We start from the raw sequence: 26,012 nt of genomic DNA on the forward strand, positions 1-26,012 counted from the left end.
GTGGCAGGAAGCAGACAGATTGAACGACCTGAGCTGTGGATTTTTGCATTTGACATTTCGGGACAGACTTTAGCAAGGATCATGGAAGTTGACACATGAATTGCATGTGCGGGTCACATAAAATGATGTGACAGGCCGGATCTGTTCTTGACTTTGACACCTTTGGTCGATAAGATATCTTAACATAATACACTCAAGTTTGTCATTGTATGGTTAAAAAAATGTGAAAAGGGTATGAAAAAAAGTTCAAGGGGTATGAAAATATTTTCAAGGCAGTGTTATCATACGCATCGTCCTTTCGCTCTGCTGGTGAAATAAGCACACAGTAGAACAAATAAACAATGACTATTTGTCATCCTCAAATAATCCATTCATCAACCTTTAAGTGCTCCTGTGATGTATCAACAGGTCGACCATCTTTAAGCCAGGTCATGGTTGGTGCAGGGATGCCACTTGAGATGCACTCCAGATTGATTGTTTTGTGCAGAACAACCGCACGCTCGGCAGTCCCAGTGGAACGAATCGATGGAGGAACTGGAATAGTTCAGAGGGGAGACTCATTGTCTATTTTGTCGAACAGGAGAAGAGTCAAAATGGCAATTGGACAAAGCAGAAAAAGAAAGCGAATAGAAACAATGACCCAAATATTTCCCCCAGTATGCATTTCGAGTGTACATTTTTTCATTACAATATGTAGACAAAAGACTTAATACACAACATTATTCCTTATTTCGATTTGAAGAAACTATTACCTTGTACAACCACATTGAAGTCCTTCTCTTGGTCTCCTCCTTCATTGGTAGCCACACACTGAAACCGACCCGTGTCAGAGACCTGAGCACGGGGGATAATCAGTCGCCAGCCGTTGGCTGCAAGTCGCATCCCTTCGCCATATCTGACTAACTGTCCATCTTTATACCACCTGAGGATGGAAATTGTTACAATGACTTTGTTCATTCTATGTAACAAGTGAAAAAAATCCCGCGCCGAGGTCTTACGTTATTGCAGGTGCAGGTGTTCCAGTGGCTTGGCATTCCAGCTCCAGAGGGCTGTTGACAATTATGGTGCTGTCAGTCATCTCGTCTCCTCCATCAATAGAAGGCGGCACTGAGGGCATTTTTTAAAGATAAATTCTTCAGTTTGGGATACTCAGAATGTGCAAATCTTCAGGTATTTGTGATGGGCCTTATTTCACACAAGACTGTATCAGTTATATTTGCAAAGCCTTGTATTATTTTATTATTGGTTGTCTGTTATGGTTTCCCGGCTGCGGCCTCTCTGTGTGGAGTTTGCATATTCTCATGCCGACATGGGTTTTCTCCAGGTACTCCCACTTTCCAAAAACATGCATGGCAGGTTAATGGAACACTGTAAATTGTCCCGAGGTGTGAGTGCGAGCGCGGATGGTTGTTCGTCTGTGTGTGCCCTGCGATTGGCTGGCCACCGGTTCAGACCGCCACCCTTGTGGGGATAAAGCGGATCGGAAAATGGATGGATGGATGTCATGGTATCATAAGCTCAAATTTGTTGCATCTGCACTGTACAACGTGACAATAGAGACTTTGTATTTTATTTTGTGGTTGTTTATGTGCCCTCTAAACAAGGTTGGGTTGAGCTTGTCAAAATAACAAAGTATGTTCACACGCACATGCATGTACTGTGATACAGCAAAAGGCTCATTAAATGAGATATGACGCTTTGATTGCTTCGCTGACACTTGGTAAACTGGAGCAAATAATAAGGTGATACGTCATTTATGGTAACTTGACATCATTTAAGGAGATTGCGAGCATATTTGAAAGAGTTTGATACTATCGCTATACTGTACAGTGATCCCTCGCTATTTCGCGGTTCGTTTATCGCGGCTTCAGTGCATCTCGGATTTTTTCAAACATATAAAAAAAAAAAAGTTTAATTTTTTTTTTATACATGGAGTACAGTACTGTATATGTTGCTCTATGTGACTCAGTGTTGTTTTGCAGCTTCTCGCGGACTGTTTGCGGACTTTTTGCGGACATAAAAATAAAAAGGTGTTTTTTTTTTTTTACCTGTATATGTTAATTGGTTGCTACTTCGCAGATTTTCATTTATCGTGGGTAGTTTTGGTCCCCATTAACTGCATAAACGAGGGATTACTGTATATCGCTATGCGTTAGCAACCGGAAGTTAGCACACCTCCGTATGCAAGAATTCTGCTTACATAAATATAATCCACTGTATCAAATAAATGCATTATTGTATAATAAATCCAAAATACTAATCCACACAGTATTGTATATTATGCGCGCCACATCGACTACCACACAGATATTTGCGCATACCCAAAACTCTGACGTCATACGTGACTTCCGCCTCGCCAGCAATGCTTGTTGCCACACAAACGTAGCGTCCTGAGTCCGACACCATGGCTGACATGATTTCAATTTTCCTCCCTTGGTCAAGGACTCGCACTTTGTCTCCGTGTTGGACTGGAACGCCATCCTTCAGCCAGGTAAGGGAAGGGGGAGGGTAGCCACCAGCCTCACACTCTAAGATGAGAGGCTTACTGAGAACCACCTTTTTTTCAGAAGTTCCGCTCTGTCCTCCTGCTATGGACGGAGGCACTGTCGATGGAGGATGAATCAGGAGAAAAAGTAGAGTAATTGTAGAATTACTACTTTATATTCACTCTCACACTCATGAAGTGAAAGAATACGGTTAGTATAAAACTGAAGGAAGTCATCATAAAATATTGATTTCTTACAGTAGATATCAAGCTCAAAGATCTTTTCCGCGGTTCCGGAGACACTGGTAACCTTGCAGGTGTACTGGCCAACATCTGATGCCTGCACCCGAGGGATCTTCAGGAAACGCCCCTGTTCTACGTACTGAGACTGGCGGCTGGAAAGGATGGCCTCTCCTTTTCGGAACCAGGTGATGATGGGGAGTGGCACTCCCCGTGCCTCACACTCAAGCGTGACGAGTGTGTCCAGCAGGACGGTAACTTCTGTTGTTTGGTTACCACCTCTGATGGATGGGGGAACTTGGAATAAAAGAACAAACAAACAAAAAAAAAACCATGAAGTTGGAACATGTCACTTGCCGCGGGATATTTGTGTCTGACCAAATTCATAACAATGTTCTAGGTGCACTTTCACTGGTTAAAACCAGTCTATCTTCATTAACCCTGAGCAATAAATCCTTCTTTGGAGACGTGTTGTGACGTACTTCACACACATTTTTATATCATGCCTTTGTAAAACCATATTAGATGCTGCTGAGACATTTCCCAAATATTTTGTCCTGCCATCTCATGAAAAAGAAAACAATGGGAATGGCTGACCCCAATTTTTCAGTTAAACACTCACCATACACCTTGAGATTGAAGTCCTTGGACTGTTTGCCAGCTGTATTCATGACGCTACATTGATACCTCGCCTGGTCTCCTAGACGGGCACTCTTTATTCTTAACACTTGCCCATGGTCCATGACCTCCAAGTTTGGATCCCCAAGAAATACCAGCCTAGAAACACAAAATAGCATGATTGAAAGGGAATGATTAAAGAAGGCCTTCATTCACGTTGACCATTCATAATGTTTTGGGGTACTGACCTTCGATCCTTGTACCACTGGATCGTGGGAAATGGCACTCCTTTTACTTTGCACTCCAACCTGATCTCCTGTTTGAGAATTCCAGACATATCTTGGGGAGAATCGGACCCCGCAACGGTGGGTGGGACTGTGACACAGAGGACATATGGTTAATGAATCATTCACCCCCACCTATCATATCATACTGTATATCCTGTCTGGGAAAGATGCAGCCCACCGACCAAGATTTTAAGCAAGATCCCATCCTGGAGCATCCTGCTTATCAAAACCAGCATTGTGCTGCCCAATTATTAATAAACAGCACTTTTGTTTCCGTATGATTTATCTGCTTTTACTCACCCAGTACGTCCACAAAGAAGTCTTTTTGTGTGCTGCCAGCAATGTTGAGGGCTTTACAGGTGTAGCTGCCCGCATCTGCTGTCGCTGCCTTCAGTAGTTTTAAGGTTTTCCCCTTATCGACAATCTGAATGTTGTTACTAGCCTCTACCTGTAAGACAACATAATGGATTATGAAACATACATTAAAAAAAGTACAAAAGGACATGCCATTAATTACCTATACTTTTCTCAGCTACTCAATGTTGTTTTGCTTTTTTCCATGTAACAAAAATATCAAATACTAAGTTTGGTGTTGAAATATTTGTATGCTGTTCATTTGTTGAACTACTTTTGTAAATAGCTTATTTATTGTCTGAGCTTCTAAAACGCTGGATTACATATCCATTGTGGGCTTCCTGTGCATGTTCGAATCCTACCAACAACAATTTCAAGAAAATCTCCGCTCATCCAGTCAATTGATAGAATGCTCATAAAAGACTACTTGGAGATACTTACAGCAAAAGCCTAGAGAAACTATGAAAGGTGGCGAATATAAAATATAAATAAATCGTTGAGTTTGTGCAGGTTGATTTTGCTTACAAGAATTCCATCTTTGTACCAGGTGATGACTGGCATCGGGCTTCCTGTTATATCACAGGCCAAATTGGTGGGCTGGTTCTGAACCACAGAAAAGTTTCCTGATGTGTCACTGTCACGGAGTGTTGGGGGAACTGGGAAACATTAGGTTTGGTTATAATAGGAGATGCAATCAGGAGAGGTTTTAGGAGTAATGAGCAAATTAATTGGGTCAGTCACCATTGACTTTGAGCTGATACTTCCTCTCTGTGGACCCAGCATCATTTGCGGCAGCACAGACATACTCCCCCTCGTCCAGCGGTGACAAAGATGCCAGAATCAACATCGTGCCATCCTCCAGAATAGACACACCGGGCTCGTTACCGGTAAGTTCCTGGCCATTACGTAACCATCGAATCACTGGCTTGGGAAGCCCTGCGACGACAAGGGGAGAAAAAGAGGCTCAGTGTACTTAAGATACTTTTGAAAAAAGCGTATGCACCTTCAACATAGACATGATTAGTGAATGAATAACCATAGCTGATTACAGTGATGTACCTTTGGCAGGGCAAGGGAAGGCTATTCGTTGATTTGCAACTCTCTCCTGTAAGTGACTATTGAATGGGGGCTCCAAAACTTCAACCACTGGGGGAACTGCAATTAAACACAGGGACAGTTACACACCACAACGAATAAAAAAAATCTACTGTGGCCAAACAGTTAACAAAATTGACCAAACTAAGTTGTGTTTGTCACACTCAAATCGGGCATATATGTGTGTGTTGCTCCTGAAAATATGATTTCCAAACAATAAAGAGACCTGCGGCATTCGTAAGTACATCTTGAACACGATATCCGCTGATTAAGCAATATTTGAAAGTAACCTTGTATTAGCAGTTGCACTTGAGCTTCATCGCTGCCTGCAATGTTGACTGCTGTACACGTATAAGTTCCTTCATCTCCCAGCCCCACTGGGCCCAAAGCGAGACTGCCATCAGGGGACATCGGATACGTCTTGCCATCCTTTGTCCAGGAAAGGCTGGGCTTCGGTACACCTTGCACGATGCACAGAAGCTCGACAAGATGACCCATCTGGACTTTCATGACCCTGGGACCCGCCTGGATATTAGGGGGCACTGATGGGGAGAGGTCAAGATTAAAACATCTGAACCTGTATGCTACTTATACAATTTAATCAGTCCGTTCTGGACAAACAGTGGGAAAACCTGGCAGGAAATTTAAAAAATAATAATATAAATGAAAGCACATCCATATATCAGCCTTAAGAGTTTCTGCTCTTCAGGGAAGACTTTATTATTATGGAAGACAGAAAGAATTACGGTACTTCACATGTCTAACCGAATAATGGCTTTTTTTCATTATGAGGTGTGTCACAACACTTCAATATTAATTCAAATAAATTAGAAAACCCAGCACTTTGGAATTAAAATGTTTATGTATCATTGACGATTATACTATGACTGAATCTCCAATTCATGTAAAATGGTTTATTTGCTTGTACTGTTGCTGAATGGGTTAACACAAACTTACCCAGAACACTCAATTCAATGGATTGAGTTAGATTGCCAGCAATGTTGGAGGCAACGCATACATAGAGTCCACTGTCTGACACTTTGGTCTCGAAGATTTTCAGTGACCCTGAGGGGAGCTGATTGTGTCTGAAAGCAGCACAATGACATTTAAAGCTAGTTAACTCATTAAATGCAGCGTGAATATGAATAGAAATAGTCTGTATACCATGTACAGAACAGACAATGTTGCATACTGCTCAGATAATGTCAATGCAGCTACCCTACTAAGCATTACTTATTGTACGGGTGCCATATTTCGCAGTTATGTTGTACTATTTCTCCATCATCCAGTACTGTCGATTGAGCACATGTATCTGACAAACCTCATTTTTTCACCGTGTAGATCACAGTGACAATGACTATATTCTATCCTAACACCATATACTGTATACATATTGTGTGTGTGAGTGTGTGGTCAAAAAAATTTATGTTTTACCTTGGCGAGTAAGGAGAGATGAGTTGTCTCTCCCTGGCCCAGCTAATGGAGGGAGGGGGGACACTATGTACTTCACATAGTAAAATTGCATCTTCACCCTCAATCACTGACATCCTTGTTGGGACAGAGGAGACTCTGGCGCCACTAGTATTGGACCTCGGGCGTACTGGAAACGCAAATGGTAAAGAGTGTCAATCAATCAAAAAAAAATGCCATTTACTATTGTATGCAGCCTTTCATTTAGAATCACATAATGTTCCAGTTTTCTCAGCATTTTGTTAATACAGGTACATGTTTGTCAAGTTCACCCTGCTTCTCCCTCTTTGCCTGCTTTTTGGGGTCCTCCACCATGTACATGACAATTTAATCATGAAGGCTCATTGTGTATTTGTAGCCAACTTAGTCATTTTGATATAATTATAATATAGCTAATATAGATACATACAGCATGTGTTGCCCTCATTATAAGGCTTATACAGTATACGGGCTTTTATTTTTTTTGCGGCTCCAGACATATTTGTTTTTCGTTTTTTTGGTCCAATATGGCTCTTTCAACATTTTAGGTTGCCGACCTCTGGTCTAGCTGCATCATTATAATGACTCCATAAATCCCACCATTTATTTTCCCAAGAGTTTTCACAAGAACACATTTAATGATATGATTTAAAACATATTGTTGAATCAGTGTCTGTAGCATTTGAGGTTTTCCGCCAAATTTAGGAAAAGTGAGCATAAGTGTGTTATGGTTGAAAGCCTCTCTTTTTGCAAAAGCATTACCAAAGACAGTTAGCTGGACTTTTCTTGAGGTATGACCAGCAGCATTGGCAGCTGTGCAGAGGAACTCTCCTGTCTCATTTCCAGAGGGTGAGGCAATGAGCAGGCTGCCATCAGAGTCCAAAGAGAAGGCTGGACCACCCAAGTTTACAGGCTCCCCACCCTTCAAAATAGATCACAAAAGAATGAATGGAAGGACCCGCTGCTCAAATCAGATTTCAACTAAAAAGAAATTCGGAATAAAAAAAAAAGTCACACAATTAAATGAACCAAAACCCAGTTAACATTTAGGGCATGGCATTCCAATTCGGAGGGACTCCACACAAAGGCATATGTCAATGTGGCGCGGACCAGACAAGCTAGTTTACAGTCACCCAGGTAGTTTAATGGTACAAACACATGGGGAACAAACATGGGGCCTCACACAGACATGCCGGAATATTGAAATTCCAGAGTAGATTTTGAGTCAAAATTGATTTCCAGGCATGTGACGCTCAAAAACCTCTGGAACTCTTCAACTGTAGCTTGAGATATTGAACATACACATGCAATATCTAATGCATATTAGTAGCCCATACAGAGATAATTGCTGCCTAACGCACACAAAAAGGAAACAGCAGCAAAGTATTTTGAGCTAAGCCAAAAACACATAGCAGTTAACATCAGTGTGGTCTGCTTGCTAAATGACCTGCAAGGGTACCTCAACACATGACCAGGCCTCATCGTCTTGCATGGGCCAGGGAGCATTTACACTGGACAAGATACTAGTGGGCCTCAGTGCTGTTCTCTGATGAAAGTCGATTCACGTTGAGCAGAAATGATGGCCACCAACGATGTTGGCGATGCCAAGAAGAGCACTGCACATGAGCCACTGTTATCACCAGATGAGCTTTTGGTAGTGGCGGTGTTACAGTGTGGGCAGGTGTGCCCAGTCTGTACAGAACTGCCCTACACTTGGTAAAGTGACAAGCCCATACGACCTGAATAACATTATCAATCCAGTGATTGTGCCCCTACATGAACAACATGGGCCTCATTTCATCTTCACGGAACGACAATGCTCCTCCAGCTCATCAAGGTCGCATCATCAATGAACAGCTGTTGAGAACTGGTGTACCTCAAATGGAATGGTCTGAACTTTCTTCAGACCTGAATCCTATTGAAAACCTGTGGGATCAGCTGAGTCGCCATGTAGAGGCTCAAAACGCTGCACCCCAGAACCTCAATGATCTGGGGGTTACCCTTCAAGAAGAGTGGGATGCCATGCCTCAGCAGACAATAAATGGACTTGTGAACAGCATGAGACATCGTCGTCGTCAAGGTGTAATCGATGCTCAAGGGCACTTGATGAGTTATTGAGATTAAACATCTCAATAACTCATCAAGTCATTTTTTGTTGTAGTGTACCCACTATTGTTGTTGACTTTTGTTTCAATGAATTGTTTGAGATGAGGAAATCACCAGTGCATCCTTCTACTTAAATGTCCTACTTTCATGTCGCGTGAACCTATTACATTTTCCATAAATTTCACTTGAAAGCCAAATAAGAAAATGATGTAAATACCATTACAGACCTTAGACCAGGTGATCTCAGGTGTGGGTATCCCGCTGGCACGGCAGGGCAGAGAGATGGGTGTCCCCTCAATCGTGCTGAACACTTGAGGGCCATGTTGAATGGATGGAATCACTTAATAGCAAAAACAAAGTTGGAAAGTCATTGCAATCACTTTGTGGATAAACCATTTTAACATTACTGGGATGTCTTGCATCTCAGAAGCATCTGGAGAATGTCTTTCCCTTCAGTGAAAACTTGGCAAAGGTAATTCATTTTCCTTTTCTTTCCATCTTGTTACTATCCCGTAATCGCAACCCGATTTATTTTTTTCTAGTCACAGACCACATTTCTTTAGACCACTCACGTCTTGGATGTTTTTGGGGAAACAAAAAATAAAATAAAATAATGAAAATAAATTTGACTATAGAAAAGGATGTGATGTGCCAATGACAGATTTAAGATATCAGGGCATACTTTTGCCCTAATCTTTGATTACTCCAAAAACAGGTGTGGCCAACATTATTTTAAACATCACATTTTTTTTTTTTTTACTTCGCTCACCTATCACTGAAACACAAAAATTTTGTCTGTCACAAGTGTTACACTGAACTAACAGAAAAGGGGAAATGCTCTTGAATGGATTAATGCATTCATTTATTTATTGAAAATTTGGTTGTCACAGCAGCTTCATTATCCTGGCATCTGTCCATTATTTTTGTTTTTGGCCAATTCTTAATGGTCACTTTTTTTTTTTTTTACATCACCTTGTCAAGCATGAAACTATGGGCTTCATTTTATTTCCCTTTCAATTTGCTATTCTTCATGTGTTTTCTATTTTTGCGGCTATCTAGGCAACTGGGGGCGGCGGGGTTGACGTAATTGTAAGCACATCCACTTCACAGTTCTGAGGTTTGAATCGAGGTTTTGGCATTCCTGTGTGGCGTGGAGCATGCTCTCCTTATGCTTGCGTGGGTTTCTTCATGACCTCTGGCTTCAGGAGATATTCCGAAAACATGCATTTATCCATCCATGTCTCATGCATCTATTTTCAACACCACTTATCCTGAACAGGGTCGCGGGGGGTGTTGGAGCCTATCCCAGCTGACTTCGGGTTGAAGACACCCTGAACTGGTTGCAAGTCAGTCGCTGGGCACATATAGAGACAAGCAACCATTCACACCCACAACCACACCGGCACTGAGTGGGAAGCGATTCCACGCTGCCCGCTCACAAGTCAGGCGAGTGTACCACTACACCATCAGCGACATGTGCATTTATTATTATTATTATTATTTTTAAATGCAACACCTTTCAACATTTTAACCTCTTTTAACCTTCTGATGCAGGCCATGTTCTGGATTTATTATTAGAATACATTGTGGGCCAATAAAAATCTTGCAGCAAGCTACAAGTGGCCCCAGGGCCAAACCTTTGCCACCCTAATTTATACATCACGTATGATTGACCAATGTAAATGTAAGACCAGTGCACTGAAAAAAAAATCAATGATTATAAGGCCCAAACACTTGTTGTGAAATGTGTACAAAAATGTGTTCCAAGATTACCTTTCAAGTAATTTTATTTTTTCTTGCTCCATGCTGTAGCCTTCCACCCTATTTGTGGAAAATTGGCCTTGAAAATGCTTTCAAAGAGATGTGGGGGAGAAACTTCTCTCCTTCAGCAGAGGCAATTAAATACACAGATATTTTGAGTCAAAAGCAAAACATGTTGGCTTGCATCACAACCCCCAAAAGTTAAAGATAATGTGTAACCTATGGCCTTCACCATCTTGTATGCCATATCCACCATATCCATCCATTTTCTATTCTGCTTGTCCAAATCCGGGTCTTGGGTGAGCTGGAGCCAATAAGCACTGATACATTGCACTTGGTTAGCCCACCCCCAACTGTGGGGTAGGGCACAGGAGGGAGCAGAGACGATGGTTTGGAGGAGGAGGAGGAGGAGGAGACGAGTAGCAGCTCAAAGAAGGCTATGGGTTCAGCAGATTCTCATGGCAAAGATATTTGCCCTGGGTTCCAGAGATCGGGATACTGGCACATCGCATTACAGTGAACCCTCGCTATGACATGGTACACCTTTCACAGCTGTGCTGTTTCACAGATTTTTTGAGTGCAGGTTTTTTTTTTTTTTTAAACAGTGCATTTTATTCTGCATCTTGATTGGCTAAGGAACTGTAGACCAATGTCAATAGCCTCCAAGCAACGTCTCTGTACAGCTTGCCGAATTTACATGGGCAGCAAAAACAGGTTTTGTGGAGGAGATGAGTAGCAGCTCAAAGAAGGCTATAGGTTCAGCAGATTCTCATGGCAAAGTCATTTGCCCTGGGTTCCAGAGATCGGGATACTGGCACATCGCATTACAGTGAACCCTTGCTATGACGCGGTACACCTTTCACAGTTGTGCTGTTTCACAGATATTTTGAGTGCAGGTTTTTTTTTTTTTTTTTTTTTTTTTTTTAAACAGTGCATTTTATTCTGCATCTTGATTGGCTAAGGGACTGTAGACCAATGTCAGTAGTCTCCAAGCAGCGTCTCTGTACAGTTTGCCGAATTTACATGGGCAGCAAAAACAGGTTTTGATCTTTGGTTTCATTCTACAGTACAGTATTGTATTGTGTAATAAAAAATAAAAATAAAGCTGACTGTAACGGTTGTGATTCTAAGTTCATGGTAATATTAAAATAATGTACCTTTCTACATGACAATATATCTTATTTGCAGACTCCACATTTGTTTCGGTTATTGTGCCCCATGCTGTTATATTTGAGGGTTGCATTGATTAGGAGTTAAGTCAGTTTGAGGAAAGAGATGAAAGCGTGAGCTCAGTGCTTCGATTTCTTGTAGTTGCTCCGAAATTTCAGTTTAGAAAGTCAAAACGGTATGTGGGCATGACTAACGTGTGTTTTATGTTTTTGAGATGCATGTAGGTATGTTGTACATTGTGTAATTGTATATTTTTGTCCTAGTTTTTCACCCAAAAATGGTGTTCATCAGAGATGAACGTGTGGACAATAAAGGCTGCTGAACATTGGTCGACTCCTCATGTCTTTCTAAACGAGGATGAAAACCTTTAGGAGCAGGTACACGGATTACTCCACGGATTGCGTCTATCGAGGGTTCTTTTTGGAACGTAACACCCGCAATAAACGAGGGTTCACTGTGACAAATTCTTCCATGCTTTTTTTCAAAGTAGATCTTTGCTAAAATCTCTTGGTCGTTACGTAAAATTCACTCACCAACCAGTTACTGCCACATTGCGCTGCATGCAAAATGCCCATTTATGAATTTGGGCAAATGTGTGAGGAAGCTGGAATATGAGAAATCCCACGGACACATGAGGAAAAACATGCAAATTCCTCACAAGTAAGGCGGTAGTAGAGATTCAAACCTCAAAACTGTGAGGCAGTATACTGTCATCTTTTATGCAATATAAATAAATATGTGTCTCATTGTTTTTTGGTTTGTGTTATTTAGTGTATCCGTGGTCATCTTTGTACACTACCGTGGACGTTGACAGCTGTGGTGTGATTGGTGGCCCCAACAAGGCTCTCAGCCAAGCATGTGTAGTCACCAGCGTCGTCCAGCTGAACTCGCTCAATGTGCAGACTGCCATCCCTCCGTACAGTCACATACTCATCTGAGGTCACCTAAAAAAAAAAAAAGGCAGGCTTATGGCATATGCATGACAACTTTACAACTTCTGTTTAACTTCTATTCATAAAGGATCCATTGTACTTACAAGGCCATAGTTGTGCAGCCACTGTCTCTCAGGCAGTGGATTGCCAGCCAACAGTACACAGGGTAAAGTCAACTGCTGGTCCTTGATCACACTGATCACTGCTGGACTCATTGCAATGACAGGCGTCACTGCAAACAACATTCAAGCTATTACGGATTGATTCGGTCAAGAAAAGTTGGCCATTGATCGCGAAAAAGTGCATTCACTTTTCAGGGACGGGTTTTGGGTTTTGTTCGATGAAAGAACACTTCAACAACACGTCTTAATTAAACACATTTTTATTCAAATGATTTGGAAACCAATTTGATTTGATTGCAGCCGTCAACCATTAGTGATACTTCACAGAGTTTGTATTTACAACGAGAGGGGAAAAAAAGAACGACTGGTTGCTGTAAACACAAAGCAATATAAACACTATGTGAATTTTCCACATCCGCTAAAAGGAAGGACACTCACACTTTGTTTTCCCGCAGATGTGATCATATGCTTGCAAGAAAAAATATGTGAACTCTTTGACATTAGCTTGATTTCTGCAGAACTTGACAACATAATCAATGTGATTTTTTTTCAACATAATATGAGGGTTAAGTCAGTTTAAGGAAAGAGATGAAAGCGTGAGCTCAGTGCTTCGATTTCTTGTAGTTGCTCCGAAATTTCTGTTTAGAAAGTAAAAACGGTATGTGGGCATGACTAACATGTGTTTTATGTTGTTGAGATGCATGTAGGTATGTTGTACATTGTGTAATGGACAGAAATAAATAAAGATTAAAATTAAATGACTCAACCGAGTAGGCAGTTTTTAACAAGTGCGTTTTGAGTTGTGCCATGAATTGAATGGAAGAGTCTCTTCCTAACTGCCATCATGCTACCACAGCGGTCTTGGTGCAAAGGCTGCATTTATACTTTGCCATATTTGCAGTCGGGGGGCGGTGTTCATCAGAGATGGACATGTGGACAATAAAGGCTGTTGAACATTGGTCGACTCCTCATGTCTTTCTAAACGAGTCATCTTTCAAAAACCCTCATCATCATTATCATAAAAATTGCCTAATGCGTTTAATTTGAAGACAAGGTGTCTTCAAATTAAACGCATTAAGGACACCGTGCAATGCTAAATTATGTTTAATACAAGGACAATAAAAATTGGCAGGACAGAAATAAATAAAGATTAAAATTAAATGACTCAACCGAGTAGGCAGTTTTTAACAAGTGCGTTTTGAGTTCATTGGTCGACTCCTCATGTCTTTCTAAACGAGGATGAAAACCTTTAGGAGCAGGTGCACGGATTACTCCACGGATTGCGTCTATCAAGGGTTCTTTTTGGAACGTAACCCCCGTAATAAACGAGGGTTCACTGTGACAAATTCTTCCGTGCATTTTTTCAAAGTAGATCTTTGCTAAAATCTCTTGGTCTTTAAGTTTAATTCACTCACCAACCAGTTACTGTCACATTACGCTGCATGCAAAATGCCCATTTATTAATTTGGTCAAATGTGTGAGGAAGCTGGAATATGAGAAATCCCACGCACACTTGAGGAAAAACATGCAAATTCCTCACAAGTAAGGCGGTAGTAGAGATTCAAACCTCAAAACTGTGAGGCAGTATACTGTCATCTTTTATGCAATATAAATAAATATGTGTCTCATTGTTTTTTTGTTTGTGTTATTTAGTGTATCCGTGGTCATCTTTGTACACTACCGTGGACGTTGACAGCTGTGGTGTGATTGGTGGCCCCAACAAGGCTCTCAGCCAAGCATGTGTAGTCACCAGCGTCGTCCAGCTGAACTCGCTCAATGTGCAGACTGCCATCCCTCCGTACAGTCACATACTCATCTGAGGTCACCTAAAAAAAAAAAAAGGCAGGCTTATGGCATATGCATGACAACTTTACAACTTCTGTTTAACTTCTATTCATAAAGGATCCATTGTACTTACAAGGCCATAGTTGTGCAGCCACTGTCTCTCAGGCAGTGGATTGCCAGCCAACAGTACACAGGGTAAAGTCAACTGCTGGTCCTTGATCACACTGATCACTGCTGGACTCATTGCAATGACAGGCGTCACTGCAAACAACATTCAAGCTATTACGGATTGCTTCGGTCAAGAAAAGTTGGCCATTGATCACGAAAAAGTTCACTTTTTCGGGGACGGGTTTTGGGTTTTGTTCGATGAAAGAACACTTCAACAACACGTCTTAATTAAACACATTTTTATTCAAATGATTTGGAAACCAATTTGATTTGATTGCAGCCGTCAGCCATTAGTGATACTTCACAGAGTTTGTATTTACAACGAGAGGGGGAAAAAAGAACGACTGGTTGCTGTAAACACAAAGCAATATAAACACTATGTGAATTTTCCACATCCGCTAAAAGGAAGGACACTCACACTTTGTTTTCCCGCAGATGTGATCATATGCTTGCAAGAAAAAATATGTGAACTCTTTGACATTAGCTTGATTTCTGCAGAACTTGCTCACAAAATGCCATCTGAACATTTGATTTTCGTCACAATAATATAAAATATATAATTTTCCAATAGCTAATAGATAAACACAGGGCCGAATCCACGAAAGGTTTGCGGGGCTTTTGTGTGGCGCTAACCAGTCAAAATGGAGAAAATAGATAGCCTCATTGATAAACAACATCTAATTCACTAACACGAGCGATAATAGCCCACACACAGTTTTGGGGGCGCAAACAACATCGACAGAAAGCTGGCGTAAAATTATCGCAGGTCAGTTGAAGAAGCCTCTTTTAGCAAGAGGACACATTGCCACTGCAATGTGTCATTCTGATAATGTCATCTTTAAAAAACCATCAGCATCATTATCATAAAAATAGCCTAATGCGTTTAATTTGAAGGCGCCTTTCTTGGCATTCAAGGACACCGTGCAATGCTCAATTATGTTTAATACAAGGACAATAAAAATTGGCAGGACAGAAATAAATAAAGATTAAAATTAAATGACTCAACCGAGTAGGCAGTTTTAAACAAGTGCGTTTTGAGTTTTGACATGAATTGAATGGAAGAGTCTCTTCCTAACTGCCATCATGCTACCACAGCGGTCTTGGTGCAAAGGCTGCATTTATACTTTGCCATATTTGCAGTCGGGGGCGAGAAACAGGTGCAAATTGTACGCTATCAATCTTTGTGGGCGTGTTTGCACTGGTATGTCATTTGCGCCATATCTTTTGTGAATAGGACGTTAAGATGAAGCAAACTGCGGGTGCAAATGAAGAGCAGTTAAAGGTGCTATCAGTGGCTGCATTTCATTCTTTGTGGATTTTTTGTTATCGTGGATTGATGACCATGAGCATAAGACATACGTTCGTGAGCCTTTCCAGCTCGATGGATTTAACATTTATTATTTGTCGGTATTCTGGGAGTCCAGAATACCGACCATTAGACAATCGCATAGGAGTGAATTCAAATATGCGATATATGCCATCAATGTGGGTCTGTACTTTGGCCTTGGAGTGTTTTCACAACAGAGGAATTGTCAAACGGAAAGAGTTGTTCACAAGGTACATGGGATCAAATACAAACAAAGTCGCATGCGTCAATGCTCAAAACGATACATCACGACCAATTCCGCCATTCGTTTTGTAGGTGTTCTTAATTTTTCTTTTAGAATCTGTACTGTGAACTTTATATGGACCGACAAATGAATCAAATAAAACAAAGCTACACTGTCAACATATTTCATATCAAATCTCATTCTTACCCAGTCCTGTCACAGTGATGCTTGCGTGGGTTTGGATCTTGCCAAAATGGTTGGAAGCCTCACAGACATATTCTGTCTCATCCTCAACCCACAGGTCTGATATACGGAAGAAATGTTTAAACCCAAATAATGGACTTCACATGCGGCCTGTGAATGTGAAACTCACTGGTGATATGAAGACCTCGCTTGTCTTGAGTCATGACGCTACGTCTGTGGTGCTGATCGAAAAGGGGCAAACCGTCCAATCTCCTCCAGGTGACTTGTGGATCTGGATAGCCTTGGGCTTGGCATGGCAGGGTCACATTGGAACCGATGTCCACCGACACGTTTAATGGCTCTTGGGTGAACTTTGGTGCATCTGCAATGAAGTTGAAGTGGGCAAGGGTCATTATATTTCATCCGCGTGTAAAATGTGCTGAAAGCAACTCAGCTGCCCATTCAGTAAGGATTGTGCACAGACATATCAAAGAGCTGCCCAGTGACTGAAGTGTCAGTACACTTAATATTGCCGCCATTTTCTTATTTGTGTGTAGGTGCAAAAAATCCAAGTATAGCGTTTATCTGGCTATGGAAGCATATATGACACAGTTCAACATATAAACTACCAGTAATCATCTTGTGCCTTGGAACTGAATGTGGAAAGATGTCATTTTAATGACTATGTATATTTTTTTAAAAATGTTATTTTCTAATGATTACAAATATACACATGTAGCATTTTATTGAAACTCATGTATATTTTTTTAAAAATGTTAATTATTACAAATATACACATGTAGCATTTTATTGAAACTAGATAATATGCTTTGTCTAAATACATTTAAAATATTACAGAACAATGTTGAAGGTGGAATATTGGCTTGCTAACGCTTGGCTCGGCAAGCATTATAGTTTCTCATGTGGCCCTTTTGCAAATTTATTTGCCTCAGAAAGTTGATGGTTGTAAAACGTGATTAACTGTATTCACTGTTTGAGGCAGCTGTTTAAAGGTAGAAGCTCTCCTGGTCATTCCTCATGTTTGCACACCAATTACACACTCAATCAAAATGTGTGCCATATTTGATGTGTTTCGTGCAATACGGTGTCCCATCCCACTCACACAGAAAAAAATCACATCCCAGTCCCGGTACTGGACCATAGTAAAAAAAAAAAAAAAAAACAATTGTATTTTGTACCATCCGAATCCATGATCAAAGGTAACGTTTACTCCAATCCCGTGAGAATCCTGCGAGAATTCTGTGACCCGTGGGATTCCCAAAAATATGTCAAGCTCTTTTGCATAGTACTTTAGATCGGCATTCATATACATTCTTCATTCTGCATTTACATATGAAAAAAAAAACAAACTAATGAAAAAAAAAACAAACAATTGCATACATACCCCCAACATCAAGAGCAACCTTTCCTGATGAAGTGCCAGCAGTGTTGGAAGCCACACAAGTGTAGTCTCCAGCATCAACTTCCTGGGTATTCTTAATGGTCATTGTACCTGCCAGTGCATCTATGTCCAACGAAGCTGTTGATTGCAGCTGGACATCACCTGGCGAGCAGAAAAGATTGCTTAAGCTTGTACTTGTTACTCAATTTTATTTTCTGCCTCAAATATTTTATCGTTTGTCTAAAATGTGACTATGTCTCTGTGTTGTTACACTGAAAACATTTGGGGTGCTATTTACTTGAAAAAATGTTTTTATCACTAATAAAAGCTTAGTATGGTACATTTTATTTGCATAGTAATATCAATGCATCTATTTTCAACATCGCTTATCCTGAACAGGGTTGCTGGGAGTTACTGGAGCCTATCCCAGCTGACTTTTTGCGGAAGGCGGATGACACCCTGAACTGAACACCAATCAGTCACAGGGCACATATAGAAACAAACAACTATTCACACCCACATCCACACTGTCACTGAGTGGGAACCGATCCCACACTGCCCACAGACAAGTCAGGCGAGTGTACTACTAAACCACCAGCGACTGCACAGTAATAGTTTATTTTAAAATAAAGTCACTCAAGGGTTGAGGAACAAACCCACAACCTTCAGGTTGGAAGACAACCACTTTACCAACGAAGCCATATGTTAGTTGTAGTCTCCAATACGTAGAACTCAAAAATGGTCTGTTTTTGGAGGTACGAGTATCATGTCTGACACCAGCAATAGGCTAACTAAAACACAGTCGGAACGGCATGGCTCAGGTTATAGAGTAGCTGTCTCCAAACCTGAAAGTTGTGGCTTCATTCCACAAGTCTTGTGTAACTAAACTACCATATTTTTCGCACTATTAGGCTCTTCAGAGTATCAGGCCTCTTTCAATGAATGGCATATTTTAAAACAGTTTTCATATATAGGGTGCACCGCATTATAAGGCACATAGAATAGAAGCTACGATAGTGGCTGAGGTCACGTTATGCATTCACTAGATGGAGCTACACTAAAGAGAATACAATACAATACAATACAAAACAATACAGATTTACTTAAATAGAACTTTCACAACTGCTGCCGCTGTAACAAAGCACTTGACAGAACATTCAAAATACTACGTCCAAGAAATCAGAATATCGATCCATATACAAGCCATATCGGATTATAGGGCGCACTGTCGGCGTTTGATAAAATTGAATACTTTTAGGTGCGCAGCTTATAGGATAATACTATGCGTGTCAAATTTACTTGAAAAAGCTTCTTGTTAAATGTACCTTTGTACCACCAGATCTCTGGGTGGGGGATTCCTGACGCAGAACAGGCCATCACAGTGTTTTCTCCAATACCAGTGAGTATCTCATCAACAGCCACTGTCACCACAGGAGATTCTACGGACAAAGCAGTTAACTAAGTATTGTACAGTACTTAGGTGTAGTTTATGTTTTTATTGTTAAAGTAAATATGTCTTGTCTGTGTACATTCAAGAAATGCCAGTGTGTATCATTCACCGATGTAAGTGAGGATGGAAACCATCGAGTCAGTTCCCGCTTGGTTGCTGGCCAAGCAGCCATAAACACCTTCATCCATCTTCTCTATGTTTCTTATTGATAGCGTGCCATCACCTGTCATTCTGTGTCTGAACAAAATTATATTTTGCATCTTAACCGAGAGCCAATAAAATGTGAAACACTTTCAAAAGAAGAGTGAATTTACCTGCTTGATGCCATAATAAACATGCCATTGTGTGTCCAAGCCAGGAAGGGTGGCGGGTAGCCACTGGCTGAGCATCTGATCTTGACTTCTTCTCCTGATGCAAACGTCTGGTTCCGAGGCTCCACGGAGACACGAGGCACCTCTAAAGGGAAAATGGCATTCCAGATTTGTATAATCTAGTTTACTTGTCAAAAAGCAGCGCAGTGTTCTACGGCATCTACTGCAGTTCAGGCACTCATAAATTTAATCAACGTCAAGAGTTGCTCCAACTAAGAAGGTTATTAGTTGTCGCCAGTCCTGGTTAACAGTGGAATCTTCAGAGAGGAGCCACTTGATTCATGATGTGTCCCTCAACACTTTAAGGGTGTGTTCCGCTATAACTGCCAAATTGAGTCACCGAACTCCGCTTGTAGAAAGTTCAGCGTGGGGAAACGGCTTCCAGCATAAATCACAATTCCAGTGCGCATCAATGATATAATGTGATTTATTCCTGTTACATCGCTTGACATAGCACAGCATGAAGCTCTACTGTATACACCAGAATGTCAGATGTAAGTACATGGATTCTTGTGTAGCCAAACGAGACCATACTCTTGCTTGTCTCTTTGGATGGATGAAGTCACCCTGTCCACAGATGGCAAGGACACTTGGAGTAAAGACCTATTTTTTGTTAGCTAACTTGGAAGCATTGTAGCTTTAAAACATGATTTCTTACCGAGCTTCCACTCGTAAGTCATGCTCACACCCACTCCCTGCCTTTCTTCTGTCAATTTCATCACATAAGATTCCTTTTTCTGCTCCTAAAATCATTCATTACACCTACAGTACATAAACTACAATGGTACAATTGTTTTTGGTACGTATAATGCATAGTTGGAGAGACTTTATATTTTCTTTTTTGTGATCAACTTCCAAATACTGGTTAGCAATGGAAAAAACAAAACCCATCCATTTTTTTTAACTACTTTTACTGTTCAAGGTCGTGGAAGTTCCTGGGTTGTATCCCAGCCGACTTTAGAGCAGGCGTGTCCAATTCCAATCCTCGAGGGCCTCGAGCCAGAATGCTTCAGACGTGTCCCTCCTCCAACACACCTGATTCAATTATGACTTGATAACGATCCTGATCATTTGAATCAGGTATGTTGTGGGAGGTAGACATCGAAAACATGTTGGATAGGGGCCCTCGAGGACCAGGGTTGGACACCCCAGCTCGAGAGAAAAGTCAAAATATGGACTGCTTCGAAGAATGAAGGGGAATTGATCAGCTGCATACAAGTCATCTGTGTTTTATTGTATGTATCGATCTAATAAAACATGCATATTAATGAGCATTTGCATGAAAGTATGCAAGATTATAGCTATCGGCTCATCTCAATTTCTACTACCTTGGCAGACTGATGAAACATTTCAAGCATAAACATTACAAATAGCATAAGCAAAATCAAGACATACACAATCCAAGTACCTTAGTTCTCATTTAAATTTGCTACTGCTCACTGTCATTGTCTGCACTTTCATACCTCTAGACACATTTTGCAATTATCAATAAGGAATTGAGATACTCATTTTGGCACACTGATTAGAGAGAGTCACACAAAGGTTTTCAACTCGTTTTTGTTTACAAGCTTGCCCCATTGGCTGATATTTGAAGTGTAATATTTATGAATATAACATCTAAACCGTGTGCCCTCATTGAATACGGTAAATAATGGTACTGTATTGGCAAGAGTGCTGTAATGTTACTGATGTCAGTATCATCCTGCATCTTTACTGGAGTTATTAGAAAGTATTTTCTTCTCAAAGCCAGAGGCAAAATAGGGAAAGAGCAAACAAAATGATGCTCAAATCATTTGATACTTAGTCTTGGTAAGTGTCAATTGCGTTATCCTCCTCGAAGGTTTTATGGTTGGATTCAAAGGAGCAATAATGTTTGACAAGATGAACATGAAGATGATGATATCTATCTATCTATCTATCTAGGTGTCTATCTATCTATCTATCTCGCTTATGCTCACCAGGGTCTGCTGAATCTGTCCCAGTTGACCTTGAGCAAGAGGCAGGACACACCCTGAACTGGTTGCCAGCCAATTGCAGATCATATATCAGGGGTGTCAAACATACGGGCCGCAGGCCGGAGCCGGCCCCAAAGGAATTTCGATCAGGCCCACAGGATAATTTAAAAGTGAAAAAAATGCATTAAAGACACAGAATGAATATTTTTCATAAAATGCACTTCATGGATTATCCACTAGGGGGCACACTGTTTTGATCAGAGTAGAAGACAACATTGTTTTGATCAGAGAAGAAAACAGCAGTCTCGGCCTGTCACTGAGATAGACCAAACACATGAGACAGTATCAATGCGCCAATGCTTCTTTATGCCAAAACAAAGGAAATACATGATATTTTAGTTATTTAGAGCAGAGTATGGTATAAAGTTAATGGCGCGGCCCACTTGACATCTACCGAGTCCGTATGTCGCCCACAATGTGACATGAGTTTGACACCCCTGTCATATAATATATAAACAAAGAACCATTAACACTCACATTCACACCTTTGGACAATTTACAGTCACCAATGAACGTAACGTATGGATATGGAATATAGCCAAAACCAGAGGTGTCCGTCAACAACCTACGCAAGCACAGGGGGAACATATGAACTCCACTCAGGAAGTCCGGAGCCCTGCTTCGAACCCCCAACCTCCGAAATGTGAGGCAGGTGTGCTAACCACATGCACTGTGCCACCCAGTAGTATACATGTATGTAATATATATAACGCAATTTGAACATTAAGTCCATCTTCAGTCCAAGACCAAGAAAAAAAGTCTTTCTTAGTCCTGCGATGCAAACACACGTGACAGAAAAAGGCACATGGCATCACATCTGCATTTTCAACCTACTCTCAAGTCAACTACATTCTGACAAAGTGTTGCGGGTGATCAGACCTGAGTCTCTTCAAAGGGAGGCAAATGGCTATGATAGCAAAGGGGGGGGGGTAATTACAATCCCCTCATAGCTTGCTGACAGCTGCTTGAGAGAGGAAGTGAGCGATAAGACACACACGCACACACACACGCGCGCGCACACACACACACACACACACACACACATAAATAGGTCTGAATCTTAGTTTAAAAAAGAAAACCAAAGAAAAGAGACAATGTCATATAAACTCACGCAGAAAAAGGCATGGTGGAATAAAGTAATAAAGGTTAGGTATCAAAACCTGGCTCAAACTGTCGAAGGAGGAATTTTGGTAGCACCATATGGCCCGTGAATTAGCTTCTCTTGCGACTGGCGGTTGTCTAACAAAGTCAACGCAGTAGAGCGTGCAAATACTTGTTTCTCTTTCTTGTTCTTTCTTGGCCTCCTGACTCTCTGTAATGGGCTCTGGCTTTTATTACTGCTACAACTCACTCCTGATTCTTTAAATGTGAAAAACATAACGCTCTCGAAGTGTAATATCCTTAATTTGGATTAGCATCAGAAAACATAAATGCTTTCACATGCCCAATAAAGCATTAGAGGGAATTATAGTGAGCCAAAGAAGGAAGTAGGACAGATAGACACAGCATAGTATCACATATTAAGAGGTTGGGCTTGCAAAGTGTTGTGATGTCAGACAGTGTATTAGCACGGGCAAATATCCATTCCCTGTGTTGCTTACATTATCAGGAATGGCATTAAATTGCTTGGTTCTGTTTGAATCTGAATTCTTAATCACACCAAGACATTGGACAAGTCTTTAACTTTATACTTCCATCTTTGTGGGAGCAGTTTTGAATCGTAGACAATAAAATCAATCACTCACTCAGATAACATGATTGATCACCAATGACTGTGAATGTGTTTGGGAATACCAATTTTGTGTGCAGGCCCTCCTCAGTTTCCCTAAGCACAAATCAACATTCATAAACACTTGGTTTGATGAATTTGGTGGCTATACTTGATCATCTTGAACTAAACATTGTCATCAATCTTCTGGATGAACGAGAATAGAAACTGTGAGCCAGGCTCTCGTGCAATACCAGAGACCTCTGAATGTTCTTTCCAATTTGAGCCTGTGTGCACTTTACTGTTATGAGGCGACACCATGGGGAATTGGAAGACAAGGAGGCACTGACAATAACAAAAAGCACAAGCACAATGTCATCAAAAAACAGCGGATCAGACAAGGATGGATGAAGAAACTGGACAGCGGTATAAAAACACACTCCTTACCTTGCACAACAAGGTTGACTCGCTCTGCTGTCATCCCTCCTTCATTGACAGCAATACACTCATACCAGCCTGAGTGATCCGCCATCACAGAAGATACTTGAAGTGAAAGATTAGTCAAGACGCGAACCCGAGGGTCCAGGCGGGCATCAAGACCCTCTCTCAACCAAGTTAGGTTGAAGCTGACTGTGCTGATAACATGGCAGGTGAGGACAGCTCGGGATCCGGGTGAAACTGTTACGTTGCCTTCAACTGTGACAGCGGGAGGTGGCTCTGCATAAAGAGGACATCAGAATAGTATCTTGTCAGGATGCTACCTGGACGCCTCTCTGGTGAGGTGGTCTGGGAGGAGGCCCTGGGGATGCGCTGGAGAGACTATGTCTCCCAGCTGGTTTGGGAACATCTCTTGACACCCCAGGAAGAGCTGGGCAAAGTGGCTAGTGAGAGGAAAGTCTGGGCTTCCCTGCTGAAGCTGCTGCCCCCGCAACCCGAACTCAGATAAGCGGAAGAGAATGAATGAATGAATGAGGGTTTGTGATTTCTAATTATTGTTATCTGGAAATAACCAAGAAAATATCCATATGGAAGAGGAAGTGAATTGTGCTCAAATATGTGCTGACCTGATACATCCAGGAAGGTGCGAGCTCGTCCTGTTCCAGCGCTGTTAATAGCAATGCATTCGTAGTAGCCTTCATCCTTTGAAGTTACCACTTCTATTTCCCATGATGCCGTGTCAGACTCCCTGGAATGAAATACGTTTCAGAGCTTTAGGACATCCAGCGGTACTGTACATTGTATTGAAGTATGTTTTCAGTAAGCTGCATGATAATTTTGTAGCGTGAAGTAGTTTTTTTCCCCGTTTTTAGTAACAATAACGGTTTTATGTCATCGACAGTGTCCCTGCTAACCTGAATAATTGATCCATCCCAAGTCGCCTTCCATCATTGCTGAATCGTAGTGTGAAGGGAATCACGCTTTCCACTTGACATCTTACACCCCCTTTCTGGAGATAATAACCATGGGTAATTGCTGGCATCAAGACTTTCGGAGCATCTAATAAGAGATACATCAGAAAGCAAAGTTCATCTCTCATCGATCATATTGCCAATGTATGGTATGTACAACCTGCATCACTGACCTGGTATAATACTTGAGAAGGACACACTGGAGACTCTCTGGAAAACAAAACCATCCCGGTCAAATCCCGTCACCCGCAGAAAGAAGGCTTCATTTGGTGGAATAAAATCGGTGATGTTCCAGAGGCTGTACGGTTGGCGTTCAGGATAGTAGCGGATTGGCAGAGTTTTAATGACTCTGCCTGTTATTGCCAAGAGCTCGAGCCGATCAACTCGAGCAGGTGGAGACAGCCCAGTTGTGTTCAGCAGGATGTGGGTTGGAATACCTGGAAAGTTAATCGAATTTATATTTCAACTGTAATGTTCAAAAACTGGCCAAATGATGGCACTGAAGGGAAAATAATGGATGAAAGACAAACAAAGCTCTGTGGACATTAACTAATTGGAAACAATATTTCAACTCACTAACCTTGAACTGGACGACTGATCGTCTTTTTGAAATCCATTGTGGGCTTTCGGGAGAACCCAGCTCGGAAGTCTATGCTGCTGAGACCTGAGATGCGAACTGAGTGTCTTCCTTCACTAGAAGTCTGCAATTAAAAGACATGACTTGACAAATCATATTTGATTTTCCCTAAACAATCCATGCATCATGAAATGGTGTGACATCTTTCCGGTAAAATCTCATGATGTATAGGCCTTTCCGGTAAGTGTGGCATCAGTGGTTTTGAAGCGGTTCTACTTCAGAGAAATTCTATTCATTGTCATTGTTTTAGAGTAGAAAGGGTTCCGTCAGTCGTCATCTGTACTTGTGGGTAAAAAACAAAAAACAAAATGGGATCCCCTGTGTCTCCCATTGTGGCTAACTTGTACATGGAAGAATTTGAAAATTTGGCATTGTCTTCATACAAAGGTTCCCCACCAAGCCATTGGTTTAGATATGTGGATGACACCTTTGTCAAAATCAAAACAATGGAAGTTGAGGGATTCATTGAACACATAAATAATCTAGACGACAGCATCAAATTCACCAGAGAAGACGCAAAAGACAACGCACTGGCCTTTTTGGATTGCAAGGTCAGCTTAGAGCAGGACAGAACACTTAAGGTTGAGGTCTACAGAAAACCCACGCACACAGATCAGTATTTGCATTTCAACTCCAATCACCCACTGCAACACAAGCTAGGCGTAATTAGAACACTTGAACACAGAGCGAGCCAAATCTCCACCAACACCAAGTC

General features: G+C 41.3%; 1 protein-coding gene across 3 annotated transcripts in view; it reads right to left on the bottom strand.

Annotated features, from left to right (window-relative positions):
• Positions 1-26,012, bottom strand: part of hmcn1 (hemicentin 1) — a 91,650-nt gene that overhangs the window by 42,372 nt on the left and 23,266 nt on the right. For 2 of the 3 annotated variants that reach the window (XM_019875396.1, XM_019875395.1), the window contains exons 7-35: positions 25,241-25,361; positions 24,834-25,097; positions 24,604-24,748; positions 24,316-24,437; positions 23,699-23,968; positions 19,472-19,613; positions 19,267-19,394; positions 19,033-19,146; positions 17,711-17,869; positions 16,496-16,687; positions 16,330-16,425; positions 14,538-14,665; positions 14,301-14,445; positions 8,862-8,974; positions 7,291-7,450; positions 6,514-6,679; positions 6,037-6,164; positions 5,370-5,621; positions 5,044-5,139; positions 4,726-4,920; positions 4,510-4,640; positions 3,931-4,078; positions 3,592-3,718; positions 3,348-3,502; positions 2,744-3,022; positions 2,322-2,603; positions 999-1,107; positions 753-922; positions 380-534 (exon numbers count right to left, since the gene is read on the bottom strand). In XM_019875396.1, the coding sequence (XP_019730955.1) occupies positions 380-534; positions 753-922; positions 999-1,107; positions 2,322-2,603; positions 2,744-3,022; positions 3,348-3,502; positions 3,592-3,718; positions 3,931-4,078; positions 4,510-4,640; positions 4,726-4,920; positions 5,044-5,139; positions 5,370-5,621; positions 6,037-6,164; positions 6,514-6,679; positions 7,291-7,450; positions 8,862-8,974; positions 14,301-14,445; positions 14,538-14,665; positions 16,330-16,425; positions 16,496-16,687; positions 17,711-17,869; positions 19,033-19,146; positions 19,267-19,394; positions 19,472-19,613; positions 23,699-23,968; positions 24,316-24,437; positions 24,604-24,748; positions 24,834-25,097; positions 25,241-25,361 (4,692 nt within the window). Of the gene's footprint in view, positions 1-379; positions 535-752; positions 923-998; positions 1,108-2,321; positions 2,604-2,743; positions 3,023-3,347; positions 3,503-3,591; positions 3,719-3,930; positions 4,079-4,509; positions 4,641-4,725; positions 4,921-5,043; positions 5,140-5,369; positions 5,622-6,036; positions 6,165-6,513; positions 6,680-7,290; positions 7,451-8,861; positions 8,975-12,364; positions 12,510-12,601; positions 12,725-14,300; positions 14,446-14,537; positions 14,666-16,329; positions 16,426-16,495; positions 16,688-17,710; positions 17,870-19,032; positions 19,147-19,266; positions 19,395-19,471; positions 19,614-23,698; positions 23,969-24,315; positions 24,438-24,603; positions 24,749-24,833; positions 25,098-25,240; positions 25,362-26,012 lie in introns of those variants that run through there. The other variant, XM_019875397.1, reaches the window with a different exon arrangement.

Source organism: Hippocampus comes, unplaced genomic scaffold, assembly GCF_001891065.2.
Source record: "Hippocampus comes isolate QL1 unplaced genomic scaffold, H_comes_QL1_v1.1 scaffold132, whole genome shotgun sequence".
In the NCBI taxonomy this organism is placed as follows: Eukaryota; Metazoa; Chordata; class Actinopteri; order Syngnathiformes; family Syngnathidae; genus Hippocampus; species Hippocampus comes.